The sequence below is a fragment of the Ictalurus furcatus genome, chromosome 19, assembly GCF_023375685.1.
Source record: "Ictalurus furcatus strain D&B chromosome 19, Billie_1.0, whole genome shotgun sequence".
In the NCBI taxonomy this organism is placed as follows: Eukaryota; Metazoa; Chordata; class Actinopteri; order Siluriformes; family Ictaluridae; genus Ictalurus; species Ictalurus furcatus.
This window is the reverse complement of record NC_071273.1, coordinates 22,044,433-22,068,541: the sequence shown is the minus strand read 5'-3', so window position 1 is coordinate 22,068,541 and position 24,109 is coordinate 22,044,433. Positions and strand designations below refer to the sequence as shown.

The 24,109-nt window shown below is 42.9% G+C and overlaps 1 protein-coding gene across 4 annotated transcripts in view; it reads left to right on the top strand.

The window, feature by feature from the left end:
- The window catches only part of erc1b (ELKS/RAB6-interacting/CAST family member 1b), a 223,155-nt gene that overhangs the window by 96,215 nt on the left and 102,831 nt on the right, over positions 1–24,109 (top strand). For all 4 annotated transcript variants that reach the window (XM_053650163.1, XM_053650168.1, XM_053650165.1 and 1 more), the window contains 2 exons: positions 547–682; positions 11,793–11,924. In XM_053650163.1, the coding sequence (XP_053506138.1) occupies positions 547–682; positions 11,793–11,924 (268 nt within the window). The remainder of the gene's footprint in view (positions 1–546; positions 683–11,792; positions 11,925–24,109) is intronic.

The following is a 24,109-nucleotide window of genomic DNA, read 5'->3' as shown; positions in this document are numbered from 1 at the left end:
TTAGTTACATCTCCATCTGCTCGGTGTATGGCGGGAGATAAGAGATCAGGTTTCCTCGATCGTGTCTGTGATTAGTAACTCATCTGGCCCCGATGCTGTGAGAACAGAATTCAGACGACACGGTCATGTAAACATTAAGACGCTCGTAACAGGCCTACGACGTGCTTCTCGACGGAGCTTAGCGGCTACGGAATCTGTTTCCTGTTTGCCGTAAACGAAACCGTCCCACCATCTGCAAATACGTTTACTTTTGCTTTTGGATGTTTTTCTGAGTCATCCCCCTTTTTTTTTTTTTTTTTTTTTTTTTTTTTTTTTTTTTTTTTTTTGGGGGGGGTCATCCTTCAGCACCTGGAGACGGGGAGTAATGAAAAAATTCCACAGCTAAGACAAAAAATGTTGCCGTTTATTTTCTCCGCAACTCTGAGATCAAATTGTTTCTCGTACAAGCATCGATTTGCGAGTGTGTGTATAGTGTACGTTTCCTCCGTTCATGTTCTGTAAGTGTTCTCTGACCAAGTTTGTGCATTTTGCTTGCGCTCCTTTCAGGCAGATGAAGGACCAGAGCAAGAAGGTAGCCACTCTGAAACACAAGGAGCAAGTGGAGAAGAACCGGAATGCACAGCTGATGGAGGAGGCTCGCAAGCGGGAGGATAACATCAACGAAAGCTCTCAGCAGATCAAGGTAATGCTAGCGCTCATGAGTCAAACGAAGGCCGAGTGAGTCAGTACATATGACACATTGAATTGAATGCTTTTCCATTCACTAAGTTTTGTTTTCTTAAAAATTTTTGGATTATTAATATGGTTTTTTTTTATTTTTAAACCACCATTCTCTCCAAATTTGGTCATGACCCACTCGCTAGTTCTCTCCTTTTCACATGACTACAAACCAAGAACGATGGAGGCTAGCACGTGCTTCTTCTGAGACACGTGAAGCCATCTAATCATTTGAGGCTTGGAGGACAGCCACTTCCATACACATGACCTCACACACACCCACGATTGGTCAGTGTCACTCTAATCGACAGAGGATAGCGTAATGCTATGCTTTCTCTGACTTGTGGCCACGGAAGGTTATGGCATCACCCGGATTTTAACTTTGATTCGATCTTGTGGTGAACTCGTCGACCGTCAGGCCACCCAGAAGCTGCTGGCTGATGATTTAGGAGTGATTTTACTCCGATTTAGAACAACCGTGTGCTGTTTTGGGTGGTGATGACAAATGTTATTGAAATATAAAATATAAAGTTTTGTTAAGTTGGAATCATTTTGTCAAATAAAAGTTCGCTATATTACTGTTTATTACCGTACGACCATATGTTTTCTCTGAAAGCACACTTTTTATTATTATTATTTATTTTTTTTAGCTCCGAGTCTTGTTGGGTAAAAAAAAAAAAAAGTATCTCGCATTCAGGTTTTTCCGAACACGTTTATTCACTTTGCACTTTTTGTTTGTTATTTCCCTTTCAGCACATCCTCATCTAGCCCCAGCAAATGGTTTTGATTTGATTGAACCTCACAGATCCGGGGTATATATTTTTTTTTAACATTAAATATCAGACACCAGCTATACAGAAAGCCCAATCTTTTATGGACAGCCTGTTTTTAATTCATTCTAAAAGACCTCCAGAAAAAAAAACACCAACGTGCCCTTTAACTTGCTCTGCTTTAGTGCAATCCCCCCTCCCCTTCAGGCCTCTTGGTCACTCTTTCACTCAGCCTCTCTTTTCATATTTCCAGTGTCCACATGTCAACTCTTCTTTGTTTTGATTCGAGTTCATTTTCTTTATTCTCCGCAATGGGGTTGCTATGTTATTAGACTCTCACCTGAGGTATCGTCACCTTGCATGTCCTTTTGTGTGCGCAAGTATATGATACAGCCACAGACTAACTCGTATGTGAGTGAGGTCTCCAGGTTCCTTTATGAGATCATGTTGCTACAGAGGCCACATTGTGGCTTTCTACACCCCGCTCTGTGCATACTGATGCACCCACACGGTGGGCCTTTTTAAGGGGGAGGAAGATGCTTGAACCAGTGAAAGCCTTCTCCATCCAAGACTAGCAGCCACTACCTCCCGCTTAGAGACACCACACTTAAGTCCTGAGGCAAAGCGAGAACTGGAATAAGACAGGGCTGTTGGAGCTAGCCTCTGCACGGTATTTGTCTAAATGAGGGTTGTGTTTTGAAAAGAGGTCCAATTATTTCTGATGACTGGCATGTTCACTGCATTGGTCTGACAGATCATTTGGACAAGACAGACTGAAAGAGGTCACCTCAGGACGTCACTTAGGGGGCCACAGAGCAATAACCCTCTTGTTTCCTGTCTCTCCGAGCTCAGAAAAAGGGTTTTCTAATTAGGGGTCTTGATGAGGTGATACAGGGGTCAAGCCTTGAAGCGAGGTGGTCATGTTTAGGGTTGTTAACTTTAGAGGAGGTAAAACGGTCAGGCAGAGTGCCGCTATGTCTGACCCTGAGGCGCGATATCTGTTCCTCTCAGGAAGTCTGGGGGTTTTGTAGACGCCCGGGTTGTTCTTCCCGAACAAAGCGACGTTCTGGACAAATCGGTCCTCTGATTAATCTAGCCCAGATCACGTCAGCATGCTGAACACATGGACTTGCATGTCGAGGAACAATCCAGGAAGAAACCCATCAAGAAGAGTGGAATTTAGGAGCAGTGCTTCACAAAGTCTTTCTCTGACACATGGATCTGGCCCTCTTGAATCACCATCTTCTTCATCTACGGAACACGAGACGTTTTCCATCACAAAACTCACGCACACACACACGCATGGAGTGAATCATCAAACGGTCCTTCTCTTTCCCACAGTTTTAAATGACGTCAAGACGTTCGTTTTGGGAAAGATAAAGAGTTGGGATGACCGTTAAAATAACGAAGGATAGTAAATACCTGCTTTAGAGCGTGGCGTGAAACCGGAGCGTTTTACTGTGCAGTCTCACTGTAGGCTGAAGTGGCAAACCACATGGTTTCCATCAAGTTTTGTCACCAGAGGGCCCTGGTGCAGCACTGCAGAAGAAGAGTAAAGTGAATGCCGATGGAGCGACAGAATATAAGTAGATTTTGACAGTATATTGAGAGATATAGTGAGGTCACATTGACTAGTAATTACTTTTCAATAACACCAGTGCGGTCACTTTTAACAATGCTTACGCCGATTAGATTTTGGAATTGGTCCAAACAGGGTCGAGGTCAGATGTTTGAAATAGTTTTTCTTCAATAGGTTCCTTCCTGTTTGAAGTACATTTTAAGGGTATTTAAGGCATACAAATTAGTAGCTAGAAGAACTAGACTTGTTGGCAGTGGAGACATCCAGTGTTGAGTTCTACTTGTTTCAGTCCTTGTTTGAAAACACAAGGGGCTTGGCTGTTTGTATAGTCAGGGCAAGTTTATTCTACCACCAGGGAGACAGTACAGCAAAGAGTCCTGATGCTAATCTATCTTGTGTCTTGAAGGGAAGTGGGGGAATTCAAGCCATACTTGCGGATTTGAAAGATTTGACGTACGGTTCAGGATTTCAACGTTGCCATCAGGTCCATTTTGGGCTTTGTAGGCACGCGTTAATGATTTTACGTCTATGGAGTAGTGGAGTGAATTTAAGGATATTGAAGACCTTCTGTATTGGCCTACTATAGTCTAGCTGTAGGGACCTAATGACTCGTGCGAGGTGCACGCTGCATTAATCAGATCTTGATATGACAAAGGACTAAACAGAAACCTAAATGGCCTCTTGGAGAGCAATGGTCGAATCCTCCTGATGTTGTATGGCTGTGCCTTTTCTGTGAAATTACATTCGAGTACTTAATGTAATATTTATACACACACACTGCAAAGAAAAAAAAAATCATATAGGTAATGGTAGAAACACTGGAGTTAATGAAGCTGAAGTGCTTGGGGTGGGTTGTGGCTTTATGGGCCTGTTTAAGGATGTGGATATAAAAGAGTCAAACGAAAGCTTTTTACGACTCACTGGGAGAGTGCTGCAGCTTTAATGGGAGGAACAAGGGGTACTACTTTCTCTGGGATCTTTTTCCACCCGAATTGCCTTTTTATTTTCTACTCCATGGCCCAACATTTGCCTTCTTAGGGAAAAAAAAAAAAAAAAATCTATAGTTAGCTCAGAACAATTATCACCTGGTGTCGTGTTGTGGGAGGTGGGAATACCGTGTGTACATGTTTACGATAGAGAGGTTTCCGTTTGTGCGGGGTCTGTGTGCACACCACATTTATGTACATGAACCTGGTTCGTAACGCATCTTTACCTTTACAGCTTTTACAACCCCAGTTCCAAAAAGTGGGGACGCTGTGTAAAATGTAAATAAAAAACAGAATGCAACGATTTGCAAATCTCATAAACCCGTATGTTATTCACAATAGAACACGGAACACGTATTGAATGTTTAAACCGAGGTAATGTTCCGTTTTAAGGAAAAAAATAAGGTCGTTTTGAATTTCATGGCCGCAACACGTGTTACAAATGTTGGGACGGAAAAGTAAGTGTCGTTAAAAAAGAAACAGCTGGAGGTTAATTGGGAACAGGTCAGTAAGATGATTGGGTATAAAAAGAGAATCTTAGCGAGGCGGAGTCTCTCAGAAGTAAAGATGGGCAGAGGTTCAACAATCTGCGAAAATCTGCGTACACAATTTGTGGAACAATTTCGGAATGATGTTCCTCTACGTAAAATTGCGAAGACTATGAATATCTCATCTACAGTACATATCATCATCAAAAGATTCTGAGAATCTGGATAAATCTCTGTGCACAAGGGATGAGGGTGAAAATCAATATCGCATGCCCGTGATGTTCGGGCGCTCAGGCGGCACTGTATTAAAAACAGGCAGGATTCTGTAATGGAAATCACTGCATGGGCTCAGAAACACCTCCAGAACTCACTGTCTGTGAACACAGTTCACCGTGCCATCCACAAACGCTACTTAAAGCTCTATCATGCAAAGAAGAAGCCGTATGTGAACATGATCCAGAAACGCCGTCGTCTTCTCTGGGACAAAGCTCATTTAAAATGGACCGACAGAGTGGAAAACTGTCCTGTGGTCAGACGAATCCAAATCTGAAATTCTTTTTGGAAACCATGGACGCCACGTCCTCTAAACTAAAGAGGACTAAAGAGGAGAGGGACAATCCGGCTTTTTATCACTTCAGAAGCCTGCGTCTCTGATGGTACGGGGGTGAATTAGTGCCTACAGAATGAGCAGCTTGCACATCTGGAAAGCCACCACCAATGCTGAAAGGTATATACAGGTTTTAGAGTAACACATTCTTCCATCCAGATTCCATCCCATCTTTACTTCTGAGAGACTCCGCCTCTCTAAGATACTCTTTTTATACCCAATCATCTTACTGACCTGTTCCCAATTAACCTAATTAGTTGCAAAATGTTCCTCCAGCTGTTTCTTTTTACTAACACTGACTTTTCCAGCCTTTTGTTGCCCCCGTCCCAACTTTTTTGAGACGTGTTGCGGCCATCGAGTTCAAATCTACCTTATTTTTTTCCCCCCTTAAAATGATGCGTTTCCTCAGTTTCAACATTCGGTATGTTTTCTACGTTCTGCTGTGAATAACATACGGGTTTATGAGATTTGCAAACCGTTGCATTCTGTTTTTATTTACATTTTACACAGCGTCCCAACTTTTTTTTTTTTCAGAAATGGGGTTGTAAATAAATACCTAAACCAAAACAACAGCAACAGAAAAACACTGCTGGTAATGATCAAAAGCTAGCAAGGGGCATTAATACTATTCAGGCTTCTGACCAAAAGCAAATGCATCTTCAATCTATACAGTGTTTTGAATTACACAATCACACCAAGGCTCCAGGTTTATTTTGTGGTGTTTTTGCTGTGATTTTCCTCCATTTTGCCCCCATTTTTTTGGTGCCATTCCCACCCACTAGGTAGTTCTGCCCCTCTATCACGACAGCTTCCAGTCTCCAGTCCACAGAAGCCTGTGATTGGCTGTTGTCACTCTGACAGGAGAGAGGAAGGCCACGTTAGACTTCATGTTCGATTCAAGCTTGTAGCAACGTACTATTGAAAGCATGTGAGACCTCTATGGGCTTTTAAGATCACTTAAGCACCTTTTAAATCTGAATAACTGCCCACCTCAAGCATTAGCAAAAGTTCTGTACAGTTGTGCAGGCTTGTCAGATATCCCGTCTCTCGTTTTAACTTGGGAAGAGCATATTGAAAATGCGGTGCCAGAGTAACCTTGGATGAACGGACGTTGAGACATAGCTGCAGGCACAATCATCGGCACGGACGTGCTGGCGAGAGGCAAGGTCAGCGCTCACAGAAGAATGACATGGAGACGGCATTGTGTCTAAGATGAGAAGGAAGTGCAGGTAGGTGAGGAAGGCAGACAGCTGAGTATGAAACAACAGATGACGAGCACTTCTTATATAAAAGGCTTGATTCTCCATCTCATCAGCTCGCGAGCGTAGGAAGCAAACACAAGGCTTATGACTGACACTCCAAAGAGTCGGCATAAAAGAACTCTTCAAGCACGAATCACGGGCTGGGCCGTGGACCGTTCTTCTCAGAGTCTCAACGTATTTGGAGCATGGGCAAGAATCTTTGCTTTATCAGCTGGTTTAGGTTTTGCGAATGTAAGCCGGTCTTCCTGCCTGTTGGTCCAACACAATTTCCTAGTTATTAACCTGGATATTCCACGAATAAACCTGGTATAGCAGTTCATTAGTGCAAGTAGTCCTGGACTATGCAGTATTCCTCTTTCAGGTTGATCACTGTGCTTTGTGTGATAGCACATTGTAGTTTTTCATCATCACAGGCTCTTGTATACAGTTCAGCTGTGTTTCTGGTCTTGTCCACAGCTACAGGTATGTGCCTGCCCTGAGCGCTACTCCATCTGAATCCGATCATCTGCTTTTTTTTTTTTTGCTTTTTTTTTCCCCCACTTTCTTTTTTTTTTCCTTTCCATAAGCAGGTCATCAGAACCAGAGCTCTTTGTTTACACTTGCGTTTTTAACACCACATCTCATTCCTTTTGGTTTCTTCTCATGCTTTTTCTCTTATCCTTTTGCTTCAGGCTGTTTTAGACTTTCTGTCTCTCTTATCTTTTTCATCTTAACCCCATGTACCTAAACAGGGGCCTTGGAAAGCACTACAGTTGCCTGTGCACTAAGGGCAAAGTTTGACTCCAGAGAAGCTTTGATGGTAATGACTTTCTGCTTGATGCCTCACGGTCTTTTTTTCCCTTCTATTGCCCTGGAGAGCAGCACTCCTGCTGGGGAGTAAATTTGGAGCTTGGCCTCTTCGTGAGCTGAACCGAGAACATAGGCGAGTACAGTAAAATGAGGAAAAGGTCTTACTTGCCAGGCCAAGATGGACTGATGGTGGTGATAAAGTGGAAATGTATCTCTTCTTATATTTCAGTGTGGTTTTTTTTTTTTTTTGTTTGTTTGTTTTTATTCTGAGAACTCCAGTTACAGGTCTATGCCTATATGAATGCCAGTCAGAGTGGCAGGAAAAGATGGAGGAAGATAGAGTGAAATGGAAAGAAAGACAAGGCCAGCTTAAAAAAATAATAATACAAAATTTGCAAAATGTAGTTAGCAAGTAAAATAATGCGAACACTGTACGGAGCTCTCACATGCCCTAAAAGAACCTCAGTCAAGATTAACGTCATAATGCTGTGGGATTTTATCATGTATATCATGTAGATGTGGGAAAAACCCATTGTAACTGTAGAAACTTGCAGAGTCCTGGGCTTCCACTGTACCCACAGGTACAAAAAAAAAAATGCAGGCTGCAGGTCATTTTACTAAGAAGAACGACCAGAAGCCTCAAAGATGGTTCATCTTTACCAGTAGAGTGAATTTAAAAAAAAAAAAAAAAAACATTTTTACCTAATTTCATGCCAATCCTAAGCGACAAATTTCCCCCTTTCCTAACGACTGGCTCTAATGATTCCTCGGATCAATCCTATGGCACGCGTGGTCCGACATCTCTTTAATTCCCCACGCACAACTTAACCTCCTGATATTACAATTAGTTTCCATTTACTACTTGACATGCAAAATTGGAAGGGAAAAAAAAATATATTTAACCAGGGTTTAATTTAATTATTTCCTCTATAACCTCTCATTAAATGTGTATAGGACTTGCGTTAGCTTGCTTTGCTAATATGCCAACGAAGCTAATACGACACCTAGCACAGAAATCAAACCTGAATACGTTTTGTACAAGTTGTAGGGTGGGCTTTAGGCTATACGTTTTGGGCTACCTTTTCTCATCAGAACTGGATATCGCATGGCCACGGACAACAGCGGTAACTTGCTAGTGTGCACATAGTTAGCCCTGATTAATTACTCGCACATTTCTGCACATATGAAAGGGATTAAGCAGACGTGGCTAATTCAAATGACCGACGCACACATACGCGTTGGTCTCGAGAGGAACTCCGAGCTCTAGATGGCTGGGTGGGAAACTTCTCCTGCCCCGGACTCCTGTTCTTAATAGACTTGCAAGCACTTTTTATTGGGCCTGTTTGTGGGGTAGTTACACTTGATGTTGCTGCGCTGTTGGCCACGCTTATGTGTTTTCTAGCCAGGAGAGACAGACTCCCGCTGCTCTTTTCCGTTTCCTCTGTAAACATTAGCGACTCTTCTCCCGCTTGTGCCAAGACCACTAGAAAAGCGTTTTCTCGCCCCCCGCGGAGAAATCTGGCTGTTTTATACCGCATCTGTGTTGCGAGACGCTCTGTTTTCTCTAGGGAACATGCGCTAAACAAAAATCGTGTTTTTGCGGTCTTGCGGCACCGTCCTCGAGCTAACGCAGTGTATTAAGCTCTTTTTAATATGATTTTTTAAAATTATTCTGATTCAGTCAGTGTTATTTTGTGGTACGAGTTTGATTTGCTCTAACAACACGGGCAACTCCAGAATTATTGACAACTTGTAAGATGAACAGAATAAGTATTATGCATTATTCAAATGTTCTGCACTTGCTGCTTCCTCTCTGCTTCCTCTGGATGTTCTCGTGTGGACATCCCGAAAAGAGTTCCCAAAAACAATTTATACCCAACCCTCACCCTTGCCTCAGTTGATAATCTCACCTGGGTACTGTAGATTTGTACCCAAGAGCTGCTGCTGTAGTCATACAGACTGTCCTGTGTTCATACCAGAACTCTTAGTGTTTGTTTTTACTCTCCCGCATTGTGTACCGTGATTAATAATCTATAATCAAGGCTTGGTCATTCAATTCAGTTCCATTCAGTTTTATTCGTGTAGCGCGTTTAACAATGGAGATTGTCTCAAAGCAGCTTTACAGAAATATATAAACACAGGATAGAGATTTTAAGTGTGTGAGTTTATCCCTGTTGGGCGAGCCGGTGGTGACGGTGGTGAGGAAAAACTCCTCTAAGATGATACGAGGAAGAAACCTTGAGAGGAACCGGACTCAGAAGGAAACCCGTGCTCATCTGGGTAACGACGGATAGTGTGAGAGTAAAAGAAAGTTCATTATGGTTTTTATATGAAGTCTGTTTGGTGAACTAGTCCACTGTTCACTAAAGGAGACCTGAGTGTAAAACTGCATGTGGTAATTGCAGTCCCAAGGCCATAGTCGTAGTCACTGGAGACCTAAATCTACATCCGGATTTTGGCGAAGCTGCATTGTGACAGTCTGTTGTTAAAAGTACTGTGCAAAGAAATTAAACACATACAAATGAAGTAATTCTGCAGCTTACGGTTTGTGAGTATATTCTGTTACTCGGCACAGTTCCATCGTAGTGGTTGGGATCATGCTAGCTGGTCCTGACAAGCTCTAATTTATTACTCCTTGAACAGTCAGGTAAAGATGAGCACTCTGTCACAAGTCATCCGTACTGTGTTTTTCTGCTCATCTCCAAATTTATCCTGTAGCTTTCAGGGTTCGATTTCTCCCCGAGCCTCTCTACAGCTCATCCAGTCCCAGCACTCTTCCATGTGGCTTTAATTTGGTCTTCCCCGAGGTGTCTCTTTCTATCAGTTGTGCAGTTTTGGCATCAGAAGCATTAGCGTAATGAGATATTGACCGTACAAAAAGGATTAGCGTCACTTTAAATCCAGCCAAAGTGATTGTGCTGTGTCTTAAGAATGTGGAGCTGATGCTTGGCGCTCAGGAGAGAACAACATATATGGTCAAAGATAGACTTTTATTGGGGGTTTTTTTTTTTTCTTCTTTCCTGTTTCTCCACACTGCGCTGTTTGGGCTCACCCTTCATCCTTACACCCTAAAGGCTTCAACTTCCAGTAACTGCTGCATTTAGTTTCAAAAAGATTTTATTCAGGGCAGATGCAGGCATTCCAGAAGATGAGCACTCTGCCTGCTTAAGTCTGTTTGTGCAGAAGGAAGACGAAACTCTACTCATGGAGACGATACTTATCACTTCAGCTTGCGGCTAGAGATGGATGACCAACGTGATGCGTGTTAGTAAGGTGTTACGAAACTACGAGCCGCCAGAGCGTCGTCACTGCCCCTTGGCATTGATTCTCCAAGACTTTTTTCCCTCACTTGGTGTTTTGATGATGATGGTGGTGGAGAGCGCCGTCTAACACGGCATTCCAAAGTCTTCCATCGGGGCGTTCAACTGGGGCCATCGCATATCACATGGCATCGTTTTCATCCACATTAAACCGTTCAGTGAGCCCAGGTGCCCTGTGGATGTGGGCGGAGTCATCCTGGAAGAGAACATGCCCATCAGGATAGAAATGTTTCATCATAGTATTAAAGGAGTTCCCACCTACGCCGGACACATATTGGCTGACTTAGTCATCCATTTAATTTAAAAAAAGAAAGATTTTTCTGTAAATAAAATGTTCGTTTTATAATGGACGAAACGAATACGTCGGCGCGTTTATGTTTTTATCTACGACACCGATTTCACACGTTTAATCATCACACCTTCAGATCAAAAGCGTTATAAGATCATGAGAAACAGCTCAGTCGGGCGTCCACAAACTTTTGACCGGTGGTGTGTTGTTAGATACAAGTATATAAACATCTACTTTTGTGGATGTTTAATCATTTTTTGAGACTCTCTCTGGCAGCATTTAAACCGTTTTCCGTTTCTGTGAACCCCGTCCTGTCTCCGTGCAGTAATCACATTTATATGCAATCCTCTTTTCACTTACGTGATTGTTGAAAGCACATGAGACGCGCTGATTGATGGATCCGAGCTCTCCGTGATTTTCTTTCGCTCTCCTATGAAATGCCACTTGCGTTTTTCTCTAGCTAGTTTTGGGTCTACTTTCCAAGAGACATCGGGTTGATTTTGGTAGATTTTGCAACTCTGAAGAATAGCAGACACGTGAAATACCAGGTGTGAACAAATATCCGTCAGGGCTGTCCACCCAAGTCAGAACACGGACATAATGGCTGAAGCTTGACTCATTGCCTGTTCCTGTTTATGAGTAACCAAAGTGCAGAGAGGAAAGTGCTGTGGCTTTTCTGATGTGTAGCATGGTTCTTGGTTGAGTCATTTGTGTGTGAGTGACTCACTGAACTTAGACAGCCAGCTTCACTTGACCTTAGCCACCGAATCTTCTGTACCTGCCCCTGACACACCCGTCGTGATGGTGACCCCAACAACCTGCTCTTACTGCGCGACCTCCTTCTCATTTCTTGTCACCTCATAGTACAAAATGATGCGGGACGTCCGTGTTTTATTTATTTATTTATTTATTTATTTTTAATATAAAGTTTGTCCTGGTTATTGCGTCTGTATTTTAATGCTCATCAAATTTCCATGTTCAACAGGACTCTCTGAAGCTGAAGGACGAGCGAATCGAGGAACTGGAAGAGGCACTACGTGAGAGTGTTCAGATCACTGCAGAGAGAGAGATGGTGCTGGCGCAAGAAGAGGCTGCACGCACGCATGCAGAGAAACAGGTCAGAGTGCCTCCGTTAACACGGATCTGTGTTCTGTGGGGTTGGAAGACTCGGCCGTTTTAGGTGTTTACTCGGCAGCTACCTAGTGGAGCAGTAGGTTCAGAAGACTGCTGATACAGCGGTCACCAAACAAAACCTACTTCCTGCTGAGTTTCACAAATCTAGATTAAAAATGGCTCTATGTATAAACAGAGCATGGCACAGACGAATGATCTTTATTGGTTCTGTCGTGTGGTTTTGGCCAAACACTTGCTGTCTTCTTATCAGATGCACACGTGTTACTTTAGAGACGCTATACTCTTAGTATATTCTTAGTACGTATAAATACACTTAACGCTTTTATAAATAAATACGCTTTTTTTATTTATATTTTCATTTCATCGTTTTTGGCTTTTTACCCCATTTTCTCTCAATCTGAACATTCGCCATTCTCCACGCACTAGCTCCCCTTATCACATGACAGCCAGCCGCATGCTTCCTCCGAGACGCAGGAAGCAAGCCACTGCGTCTTTCGCTGCGTTACAGGGCAGCGGTACACACACCGAGGAAAGTGCTGCCTGCCTTCTTCAACATACATGAGCTGACTGACGCTTTTGATTGACACGGGAAGAGGGTTTGCAGTCCTTGCACAGAGAGCAGGGTTAAATCTTGCTCTCTTGGACTTCCAGCCTTGTGTGGCTGTGTCATCGTTGGGATTATTATTACGTTTATAACGATCTTCTGACACTAGCGTGCGAATGCTTTTCTCTCGCGTCACTCAGGAGCGTAGCCTCCATGCTTTTATGCTAAATTACATCTCCTACCACTTTTTTCTTTTAAATTTATTTATTTATTTAGCCGTGTTAATCAGTGTTTCAGGCCACCAAAAACAAAGGAATGGTCGGCACGTTGGAAATTTTTCTCGTCAGGTTGAGCTCGATAAGGATTTTATACATGTATACAGAGATGCCGCATTTTACTATGTCTTATACTCAAATAAACAACGTTGGGCCAAGTCAACATATGCTACTAAATCATCTCCAAATCCTGTGCACGGTTTTCTTTGGACGTGAGTCACTTTTTTGCTGTCTATCTAGACGTATTCTCTCCTGTCTTAACGCTTAAATAAGCTGACTTGGTGCTAAGTGTGTCGCTGCTATATTGAGGAGCATGCTCATTGCATCATAGTTTCCTCAGGTCTTTGACGCTGAAGGAAAAGTTAACGCTCCGTGCTTTAGAAAAGGCCGTTTTTAGCACGAGATGAAGAGGCACTTCCAAGCGCTGTTTTGTGGAGAGTTTAATGCACTTCTTTGGAAGACTAGCGTCTCCCGAACTGGTAGCACAATGGCTGCCCTGTCACAGCACGGCACGGCACATCACTTCACTACAGCAGCTCTATGAATCATACCAACCTCACATCACCCTGCCAACACCAGGCCATTTAACAGCATTCATGTGGCATGCGCCTGCCTGTGTTTGTGTCTCCAGTCAGTCTTCATTTGGAAAAATAAATCACTCCTGTATAGCAGGTATGGCGAAATAAGAAACTTGTTCCTTCGCCCCCACGCCTCCACGCTCCCCCCCCCCCCCCCCACACACACATTAAAGACACGTCTCATTTGTATCCAATACGGGTCACTTGGTGTTTTCATGGCATTGAAAGAGTTTAAATCACAACATCCTTGTGTTTGGCATGGAGATGGCATCGAAAAGAAACCGCTCTCACCGAACGTCTCTTCCTTCTGCCGGACGGCGTGTGAGTCAGCATTAATACGGATCACCCAACTGTTGCAGACTGACAGTCTTAAGGGTCATGAACACGTCATGCTCGAGTTCCTTTTCCTCCTGACTTTGGCTGCAGTGGTCCACTGTTCACATCCCTTTGGGGTTAATTAGTGCAGGGCTTCGAAGGAAGCCAGTGCTGTTGCTAAGCCTGGTTTACTCCTCTGGAAGTCAAGACAGGATGTTGGGATATGTGCCAAACTCTGCACCACTGTTCCTAAACCCCTTCATCACCCATCTACACACTCATTAGCGCTTCCATTGCTAAGTGACCCGTACTGGAACTAAATCCCGGTGCCCGATAATGTCTCTGGCTAGAATTACTTTTCTCCCAGAGTATACGCGACAGTGATCTTCAGTGACGTAGTGACTGTCGGCCAAAGGTTTTCTTTTACGATCTCTCCTCCGTTAGCTTTTTCGAGTGTTTTCACACTTGGCCTGAATACTTCAGGACAGACAAAGAACTTATTCTGGGCTTGTTTATGGGTGGGGCTTAAAATCTGAGATTTGCTTTCACACACACACACCCACAAAAAAAAAGGAGTTCCTTCTAATCCATGGATCGATTGCTTAATTCCATATACCACTTCTTGAAATGTTCTTTGTAGCAATTCCTAATTTCCTAAAGGGGTTCTACTTGGAAGTCTGTCTAACAGGAAATACTGCTACATAGAAGGAACATTTAGAAGACTCGATTCATTTTCCCCACAACGATAGGTACCACATGCAGAGTATACAGTAGCGCCGTTTGGGTTGAGCAGAAACTACTTGTGGTGGTGGTGCTGGTGTATTTTATATTACATTTCACTTGTATTGCACTTTCAACAATATGCATCGTCACGAAGCAGCTTTACAAAACGATATCAATTCCGAATATAAATATGAAATTTATAAATGTATCCCTAATGAGCAAGCCTGAGGTGACGGTGGCGAGGAAAAACCCCCTGAGACGACATGAAGAAACCTCGGGAGGAACCGGACTCAAAAGGTCCTCACCTGGGTGACACCGGATGATTATTAAATAATTTCTATATACTGTATAGCCAGAAAGTGCAATTGTGTAAACACTAACCCATGAGCAACTTCTGAGTAAGTATTGGCACCCGTTGTCTTTATGTGGGTCGTCGGGCCTCGTTACAGAAGGGCAAACGTTCTATATCTCACGGTCCAGAGTTCGCCATAACTGACGGCACCGGCACCGAATTGCTAATCGTTAGCATCTCACTGATCATAACTATCGTTAGCCGTCATTTCACAGCCTCCAGAGAATCTCCCCACACCGTACCATACCTTACCTTACCACAGTAAGAAACAAGTCCGTAGAGCTAGAGCTAAGAGCTCTGACACCTGCTGTATAAACATGGAGAGCATTTTAGAGATGATTAGAGCTGCTTTGGACTGATTTTTATATTACGTATAAATGCATGCACACAGACTTTATTTACTTTGACTTGACTTATTTGCTCTGTTTGAATAAAGTATGGAAAACACTTTTCTGAAAAGAAACACTGTGTAATATTTAAAGCACAGGCTTGCACACTGCCCTGCCTTAACATCACGCACCCCATCCTTACACACACACACACACACACACACACACACACACACACACACACACGCACATGTATATTTCTCCTTAACTCTGGTTTCAATTTCCTCTAATTGCTGCTCTCTTGTTGTTCAGATTTTGTAGCGCACATGTTGGATTCAGGCTCTGTACAAATTTCTGTCAGTCTTTTAGTTCTAAATGCATGGAAGGGAGTGTTGCTGTTCTTTGTTAGCCCGACAGCCCTCTTCCTTTCCATCTCACTTTTCTTTTTCACGTTTTGTCGCTCTTGCGTTGTCTCGTTTTTGTCCTCCTTGCCCATTTTGACCCATGCATTAGCTGAGAGGCCTGTCAAATGAAATCATTACGCTGGCACTGAAGGGTCAGGCCTGTCTTATTTTAGCTGATGCGCTCATGAGTTTTTTTGCACCGCGCCAAACCTCATCGAGCCAGCCAGTGTAATGGGTGTGTGTAATTAAGGGCAAAATGTGGTCTCTCTGGGAGAAAGGAGCGTTTTCCTCTGACACAAGCCTCTCGCTGTGCTGTGACACCAATCACTTAACCCAGGGGCAGGATTTACAGCCGGCTTGCCCAAATGCGACCAGCTGCTCGAGCGGGGCCAGTGAAAGCGTTTGCCCAAGACCACATGAAAATACACGTTTAGTCTCCAGACATGATTCAGCACTCAAATGACATACTTCATAACCTTCTCTCTTGAGGCACCAGACCAAAGAAAGCCTCAGCGCCTCCTCCAGTGTTGATCAGGATGAGCAGATGTCTCGTAGCCACCCTTATTCCTGTTCTTCCTCGTTGTCATCCTTCCTGCCTTGCCGCTGCATATGGATATCTGTTTATTCTCTCTCTTCACACCCCACACGCCATTTTGGCCCTGAAGCCCCCCTGTGTTGTCCCAGCAACTCCTTGTTTACCACAATACGACCATCTTTTCCCATTTCTATTTTACCCCCCGCCCCCTTCTTTCTCTGCTTCCAATTTTCGTTTGCGTGATTTGTTTCTGAGGACCGTTCTGGTTCGTTCTATTCGTCTGCTTCTGTTTCTTCTGCTGAGACAGCTTTGATTTTTTGGCTTCTTCTGTAATTACTCTCTTCTCTTTCTTTGTTGCTTCTCCACTGCTTGCTGCCTGTTTGAAGCTCTTTCATGAGCCTATGCATGACTCCAACCACGCCGACTTTAAGTGGTTCAAGGTATGATATGATTCTTTTCTTTCTTTCTTTCTTTCTTTCTTTCTTTTTTTTTTTTTTTTAAAAAAAAGCCTGATTCTATTCTGATATACTTACATTCTTTATTTCCCATCTGCTCTTCAGATTTCAAAAGTTTTGCCCTCCCCCCACCCCCCATTTTTATTATTTTGCAAATGTGGAAGTGTGTGGTTTTGGTTTCAGTCCAACCCAAACATAGCGTTGGGAAGCTTAACCACCGTCATGGTGCAGTTTATTGACTGTTCCCTGAAGATGATCCACTGTTGATCATTGTCTCAGGCTTGGGATTTCTCTTATTCTTTGCTTTGCTATTATAGGAGTCCCAAAGGAGCGATGTGTTTGTTTTGAGGGTTTATTGTTGACAAATTGTGTATGGATTCATTTTCTTTGTGTTACTGTGGAAGAGTCCCTCAGTGGTAATCTCTCAGCAAGTTCCCATCCCATTCCCGATCACATTCCCAAACCTTCGTTCAGGTTAAAAGTTAAGACCGTGAAACCTCTGGTTAATTATTTTTGTATATGGAGAAGTCATTTTTTATAAACGTTGTCCACACTGAAGCAAATCCACAGAAATGTTTGTTCATTTTATGGACATTTTTATCCTGGTTAAGGTTGCGATGGAGCCATAGCCTATCCCAGGAACACCAGAATACGCCATACATAGGATAGCAGTCCTTCACGGTGCATCCCTCATACTCAATCAGACTTTGAGGCAATTTGGAATTACTTTTAACCCCCCCCCCCCCCCAATGCTCCAACGCTCCCTTCTGCACCACTGACATGCTACCACACAATATCACTCCGTACAACAGGAGACACTGTGAAGGCAGCTCAGAGATAAAGACCTGGAGCCCGGAGGTCATGAAGCAACACAGACTTTAAAAAAAAACAGACATAGTAATTACTCTGTGGAGGAAAATAGCTCTCACAGCTGCTTCAGCCCTGTCTTGACTGAAGCTGGAATTTTAGAGTCTTGAACCAAAGACCAGTGTGTTGATCTTCACTTTCAACCCCACAAAGGATGAAAGGATTGTGAAGGCATGATGGTGCAGTAGTTTCTTTCTTGTTTGGATTCCCCTCGGTGGATACGATTCGGCGCTCCTGTGGTGATCTCCAGACTGTCGTGATCTCATCGCAAATACTGCCGGCCTTGTACTCTCAGTACAGTACATCAGGTGTAACACATGAGTAACAAAACCACAGCTTAACATTCGTTCCCTAATTCACTTCTGCGCGTTTAACCAAGTGCGCTACGCAGGACGCTCCATCGCACCATACGGTAAAAACCTTGGAGTTTCCTCATGCTTGTACTTCCATTTCTTACAAGTAAAGAAACCACTAAAATCCATTGACTTATGTTTATATCGGTGTGTTTTTGGGGAAGCTGCTCTCTTGCGCTCTGCATTTCCATAACGATCGAAAGGATCAGCTTTGGGGTTTTTTTTTTTTTTTTGGTTTTTTTTTTTTACTGGTGCATTTTTCATTCTTTGCCCCATTTAAATTAATGCATTGCCCTTCATCAGCGTTTCCAACCATTTGGAACGTCGCGTTTTGAAAAACGCTTTACTCGTATTTCATTTCATCCCTCTTTTTCTTCTTTTCAGGTTTTCTGCCAACATTGCCTTTTTTTATATTAGAGAATTTTGTTTCTCTTTAATTCTGCTTATAGTAAAAGAAAGCCAGTATGTAGTTGTGTCTTTCCATTTGATATTTCTTTGGATTTACCTTTATCTCCTAGTTGGATACCCTTCTCATCTTTCCTTGGGACGCATTTTATCGCACCGTCCTTCCATCTTTGGTTGAGAAGCCTTACATTTTACCATCGTACCATCTGAGCATTACAAAATGATTGTTGAAATTAGCCAGTGTGCTGGAAGTCTTCAGATATATCTTGTTAAAATTCATGAATATGGGTTAAATACGGATTTTTGTCTCCGAACGTTTGTCAAGTGACCTTATTATGTCACTTGAGTTTATTCACAATTTATTCGAGTCTGTTTTCAGTGTCATTTGGAGTGAATAAAAAATAATTAGGGTAGTTGTGAGTTTATAAAAGACTAACATTATTCTTTTATAGAAAACATACATTACGAGACAAGCCTGACATTTTTCTGGCTGGAAGAACACCCCGGCATCGTCAGTTTGATATCTGATGGATGGAATCCATCTGAGATTCCTGATAGCATCGGCAATCTGTAAGTCTGCTTGCAGATGACTGGTGTAATCATCACGCAGGCATGAGCCCAACGTTTCATAAATAAGCGGTCGTAAATTGGTGCGTGGCTTGATGTTAGTTCATATCCCCCTGAGAAAACAATCCGAGCGTGTAGCCGCATTTATTTTATCTTCAAATGCTTCATCTACGGGAGGAAATTTCGGGTTGAAAGACACTGAACGTTCACTTTGATCAGCTTGAATAGTTTGCTGTACATTTTTGGCCGCTCGCTTTTCCCATTTCCATATATTTAGATGTGTGTCTGATTTTGCATTTGGCAGACGATCAAATGCCTGACACATGAATAACAGACGCGGCTGAGGCGAGGTTTAATCTCTTAATGAATGACTTATCTTTAGGGCTTGTGTGAGGCAAGTTCCAGGCAGACTTAGCTGAGTGCTTTTACAGTAAAAGCGATCACGTCCTTTCATTCTGGCTAAGGTTTTGGTCACTGAAGATGGGGCTCGTCTCCATATCTGCCCTGTGGGGGGGAACAGTGACACCATATCTGCTACTGCACATCATGGATTCATTACACAGCTGTTCTGCTGGTGTGTGTGTGTGTGTGTGTATATATATATATATATATATATATATATATATATATATATATATATATATATATATATATATATATAAACATACACATACCTACATACACACACATACATTATATATATATATTTGTGTGTGTGTACACACGCACACATATATATAAAATGTGTGTGTCTGCGCCTGAGAGCTACAAAAGCCTGTTTCAGTGTAACTCTGTTTTCTTTTAAGGAGTTCTCGCACAAGAATCCTTCTTCCTTTCCTTGTACACTTCTCATGGGATGTTCAATCCTGATTGGCAGTTCTTCCATCTCACCGCAGCCTGGAGCCTGTGAAAATGATGCTGGCGAAGTTTAAATGTTTCCCCATGCTTATGCGAAGCCCAAAGGAGGGGACTGCTCTGCACACTTCCTCTAGAAAACAATATTCCCTCTAATTATTTTTTTTTCTTACTGAGCAGAACCTATTTCTATTGGGCAGTGCCGTTTGCACTGAAATGTCCCACGAGCCGCACAGATTGCCGCTGCACTGACCCTGCTTGTCTAGCATTAGCTTGTTAACCTGGGAAGGCAAATCTTGGCAGCACCAAAACGCTAACAAGATTTAATGGGTGATTGCCAGAGGTGTGGAAAAATTCAGACGGCTTGCTAATCTCACAGCTAATGCAGCTAGTTACAGCCTCTAGAAATCTTAAAATGCTCACCGTCATCCCAGGAAATATCACAAAGGCATTTCTTTTTGACAAGGTGGGTTTTCTCCCTTATTTGTTCTTGGCCAATTCCCACCCTCCAGTCAGCTGTTCCATATCATACAACAGCTACCAACCCGGGAGGGCGAAGGCCGTCACGTGCTTCCTCTGAGACGTGAAGCCAGCTAACTGCTGCCCATGCTGCATCACAGGGTGGTGTAACATACATGGAGGAGCGTCCTTCTTCTACATGCACGAGCCCAAAGATGCCCACGATTGTCTGCTATTGCTGTGATTAATAGGGGAGAGGCAGGATGGGATGCAGGTCGGGATTCAAACTCACGATAAGGTGAACGCCGCTCAGGAACCTAACTATATTCTTTTCTGCATGGGAGCATCATCAGACGTGCATAGCCATGCAGATTCTTGGGAACGGTGCTAGAGAAGCTGGGGAAGTCCTGGAAACGACCTTCCTGGTGGCATCCAGACATTTTACTCTGGGTCTACAAAATATCAACCTGATGTTCATTTACTACGGAAGACATTTCTGCCCAGCAGTGTGATCCTAATTGCACGGAGGAAAGTAATTAGGTAATAGCCATAGATCTGCTTCAATAAGGACAGTCTATACAGCCATCTTCCTGCACTCTTAGCAAAAGGTTCAGTGTCTTATTCTGATGACGTGTTATGTTTTCTCGTAACATAAGTTTTCATTTGGTATGTAGCTATGATTAAACTGAATCCGCTCCACAGTGGTGTGACGCACCTCAGTGCCGTAACCGTAGCTCATGCTTCTGAACCCTGAAGTCTGCTGCACTGTACACGTCAGTCGTGCTCCAATCTGACTGACAGTAGAGTGCTTTTATTACACGGATTAAGATTAATTCGCGCGAATGGATAACGGACCATCTTTTCAGAGTCAGGACCATGTAGGCGAGTGGGAGGGGAAGAAAAAAAAAACGCACAACGCCATCATGTAACTCACGTGCCAAGGCAACGTCTTACGGTTGAAGATATCGAGAGAAAATAAAGATGATGGCCAGAAGCGAATCTTTTATTTGTGCGAACTAACAAGAAACTTCTGTGCTGTTATAATTGAAGAGGATAACAATCTCTTCAATTATTAAGCTGTAGAACCATTAAATATATATAACTATAATATATATTTACAAAACGTTGCCTGTAGAAATTTAAATGCATCTAAAGAACCCTTCCTGTATCTTTTGTTTGTCATTTTTTACTTTTTATATGAGCCTTTCCAGGCCTCATATTGTAGACATCATGTTCAGCTTGAGTTTTCCATCACTGGGAATTTGGTCCTACTGTTTAGTGCTCCCTCTGTCTCTGTCACGGATGATGGTGCGTGATGACAAATGTGAGAGCGAGGAATGAGGTCAGTGGAGAGGAGCGAGACACCTGCAGGTATAAATTTTGCTTCAGCATCGTTCTGTAGCTCTGGACATTAGTGTTTCAGTGCTTGGCCATGGTACAGTATATTAGGATGATGAGTTATGGGAGACGACCGGTCTGTTGCTCTGAGCGCTTTGCCAGCTTTTGTGCTCCCTCCAGCCACCAGGGGGCTGAACTGAAGGTCATTTAACAAAAATGTGATTCTTAGAGCGAGCCCTCTCTCTCTCTCTCTCTCTCTCTCTCTCTCTCTCTCTCTCTCTCTCTCTCTCTCTCTCTAAAAAGCGTCAGTGACAGTATAGTCTTTCTGTTGACTTTTTGCCACTTTTATAACAGACGCATATTAAACACTGTAGGAAGAACAGCAAATGGAAAAAAAAAAACTGCATTTTAGATGGTCAAGAATTCTCAAAGGACGATGCATTACAAATAACAAATAAAGAAATATATCATACATATTACTGAAACGCACAGAGGTTGCTCGGCAGTAAATAATGTATTATAGATAAAAAAATTTTTTTAAAAAAGTAATTATGCAAATGCTTAATGTAGCGTGGTTAATACTCTGGCCAAATTCTCATCATCTAAACCACTTTTTAGTGAAAGTATCCAAGTTAAAATTTGACTAACTCTAGCTCTAACACTAAATATTTATTCTGTTACACGACACAAAGTTACAAATAGTTGAAAGTTCAAAGCCCTTAAATATGATGGGTGCAGTGATTTTATTATTATTGTAGTGAGCTCATTGAGAATAAACCTTGGGGAACATTGCCGAGACATTCTGACCAACGGTACAGCATGTACAGTGTTTAGATGAAAACTGTGTTCTCCTTTTTATATATATATATATATATATATATATATATATATATATATATATATATATATATAATATAAAACTCATTTCTGCAACATGGTCATCTACATGCCATATTTTCTTGAAGTAGATCTAGCCATCCCATGTAACTGTACACACTTATTTATTTCCAATCAAATTTGCCTTTAATTTATTCACCCTTTTATGTTAGCAACTACGGATTTTGTTAATTGAGCTAATGCATGTAAAAGGAATGATGTCGGGTGGGTTTTTGTCATTCCTCTATATAATTTAAACTCACAACCTTGTGATCAGTAGCCCCGGTGTTTTATCTGCCGAGTTACCACTTTGTCTTGGTAACAAATTTAGTGAAGGAAACACCACTCACACACTTACACTTACTTACACACGGGTGGGGACTGTTCGCTAAACATCTACAGACAGGTGACCAAACCAGCTTAGATGTTGGGCCTCGAGCAGCCACCGAAACGGCTCGAATGTGCCTTGGCATCTGTTATAGATTTCTCTGGAACTGTACTGGAGCAATGTACACCGTTCTTCCAAAAGATTTTCCCACGGTTGGTGTTTTGATGATGATGATGATGGTGGTGGAGAGCACTCTCCAACACGTGACTACAGAATCTCCCATTGGTGTTCAGTTGGGTTGAGATCCGCTTCACATCTTGTGCATCCTCATGAGCCCGGAGGATAAACGGTAAATGGCGCACTTATATAGCGCTTTTATCCAAACGCACACCAGTGGTAGCAGAGCAACTTGGGGTTCAGTGTCTTGCCCAAGGACACTTCGGTATGTGGAGTGTGGAATATCCACGTGTGGAGTCACGTGGGCCGGGAATCGAACCGCCAACCCTACGATTAGTGGACAACCCGCTCTACCACCTGAGCCACAGTTGCCCCGATGGGTGTGGAGCGGGAGAGACCACAACCCCATCGGGATGGAAAGGTTTCATCATAGGATAAAGGAGATCGGTGAGAGGAACTGCTTCGCGCTGATTAGCTCTAATTGCTAAGTGAAGATGTTTAGTTTAGGCAGATGCGTGTCACGATGGGAATAAAAGTCATCAAATTAGCTGACATTTCATTATTTTATACGTTACATTACTGAGTTACAGTATCCGCTATGTAATTGTCATCAGTACTGGATTACAGTTGTGATCGTTCCAGCGCTGCAGACAGAATCCTGTTACACCGACTCCTTCATCCCCTCTTGAGTTTATGCAGCTTGTCAGGACTCAGTGCTGTGTGTTTGTAAAAGTGAAGCAAGCTGCGCGCCAGAGTTCCACTGCGTGGGCCCCTGAGAGAGTCGGTGAAACATTATCTGGTTTCTAGTGAAACGCTGCTGTAAAAGAAGAGAAGACGCTCTATAAACACTCAGTGCGATGTTTCTGATGACAAATTGATGGTGTATCTAGAACTCGAAGGCGGTCGCATTAACCAGGAGTGAATAGGCAGTAGGGTAAAATTCAGGTAAAAAAAAACAACCAAAAAACGACAGACCAACGTCTGTCATTTCAGCAGAAAGAATCAGAGTCAGAACCGCAACTGCTGAGGAGTCTATGAGAACTGTTCTGAGCCAGCACGCTAAACCTCTCCTTACATGAATACATAAACCCGCCACTGGCAGTTTGATTTATTCGTCTCATTCACTCGCACTGCGGAAAGAGGCAGATCGCAAACGAAAACCATGGTGTAAGCGAGCTGGAGATCACCCACCTTTACGAACACATAACAGAGCGAAACTACTGAAGGCTCCAATAACCTCAGTGCTGAGTCATGAAGGTTTTATACAGTTTCAAAACCTCAGGCTTGTTTTCAACCCAGAAACATTTTCAGGAACTCAGGAAGTTTTGAGCCGCGGTTCCATTTTCGAACCGTTCTTGAACCGTGGTCCCTGCGTAAGAGTGTGTAGTTTTGTGTGGACCAGGAACTACTGGGGAGGAACATCGCTGAGCGGT